Source organism: Austrofundulus limnaeus, unplaced genomic scaffold, assembly GCF_001266775.1.
Source record: "Austrofundulus limnaeus strain Quisiro unplaced genomic scaffold, Austrofundulus_limnaeus-1.0 Scaffold8, whole genome shotgun sequence".
Lineage (NCBI taxonomy): Eukaryota > Metazoa > Chordata > Actinopteri > Cyprinodontiformes > Rivulidae > Austrofundulus > Austrofundulus limnaeus.
This window is the reverse complement of record NW_013952410.1, coordinates 3,889,741-3,891,051: the sequence shown is the minus strand read 5'-3', so window position 1 is coordinate 3,891,051 and position 1,311 is coordinate 3,889,741. Positions and strand designations below refer to the sequence as shown.

At 44.5% G+C, this 1,311-nt stretch overlaps 1 protein-coding gene across 1 annotated transcript in view; it reads right to left on the bottom strand.

Annotated features, from left to right (window-relative positions):
* tmprss9 (transmembrane serine protease 9) overlaps window positions 1–1,311 on the bottom strand; it is a gene marked incomplete at its 3' end in the record, with an annotated part of 17,144 nt that overhangs the window by 10,025 nt on the left and 5,808 nt on the right. The window contains 3 exon segments of the mRNA XM_014000536.1: window positions 423–565; window positions 763–1,037; window positions 1,120–1,285. Coding sequence (XP_013855990.1) covers window positions 423–565; window positions 763–1,037; window positions 1,120–1,285 — 584 coding nt within the window.

Sequence of the window (1,311 nt, the reverse complement as noted above, 5' to 3'; positions counted from 1 at the left end):
GTCAACGCTCTCTGGTTTTATTTAAAAGAGACAATCGTCAGATATTGTCCAAGATTAACCTTCAGGGTGGATATAGCTCGCTCACACCGAGGACCTATCCATGTCATCATTTACCCAGAATGCTTTGTGTGTAAATAAAATGGCTCTGTCTGTGTTAAAATATATTTTTAAAAATTTACAAAACTTAACAGCCTACAGTATTTTTCAGTCTTTATTTTACAGTTAAAATATATGTTTATCAAATAAAGTCTAATGTTACAACTAATCTGGGATCCCTTTAAGTTCATTATTTTGCTTCACTTTGCACATTGAATTAAAAAACCGTGGTACAACACCGTTGTGTCTTACATTGTAAACTGTTGAATGTTTTTATGATGTGTGCTGCTGACCTTTTATTTATATATAACATATATAGCACTGACCTGACATGCGTCCACTTTCCCCTGCAGGAATCCAGCACACATCATGTTCTGAGTAATAGCACCTTTGTACACAGACGACTGATTGCACACCTTGGAGTCGATGATGTTCACCACTGCTTTCTGCAGCGTGGTGGGCAGCTTGACTGAACAGAGAGACACAAAACACACAATCTGTTTCTCTCTGGTTCTACTTTATGTTGAAGTTCAGCAAAACAGTTTGATCTTGACAGTATGCTCATCTAAAAAAAAAAAGTCAAATATGTCGAACAACAAGTCATTTTTCTGTTCTGTTCTACGCATCTGTTGGGTGCCGGAGTGCTTTCACGTGTGCAAAACTCACAGCTGAACTGCTGCAGCGCGCCCCATCCAGACACAATGCAGTTCTGACCTGGCTCAAAGACATGAGACGAAGAGGGAATGCAGATAGGCTGGACGTAGGAGCTGAAGGTCAGAGGGGTCTCTAGCTCCAGGACGGTAACATCATGATTTGTGGCCACGGGGTCATAGTCTGGATTCACAAATATGGACTTGATGTTGAAGGCTTTGAATTCGGAGTCTGCACCACTTACAAGTTTGGCCCCAACCACGGCGGTCCACTCGCTGGGATCAGTGGCGCTGAAACAAAACAGACTGTGTGTTGCTGATAAACTCTTGAGTAAGAAAATACCACCCACCCCCACTCAAATATCCCACTTACCCTTCAAAGCAGTGAGCCGCACTGACGAGCCAGTTCTTGTTGACGATGGAGGCTCCACAGGTGTGCCGCCAGTGGTACCTCAGACTGACCTGCCAAGGCAGCTCCCCCTGCCGAGCATCCTCTCCCCCCACCACTCGACTACCCATGGCTGGACGTGTGCCACAGTCTGAGGTGTGTGTGTGTGTGTGTGTG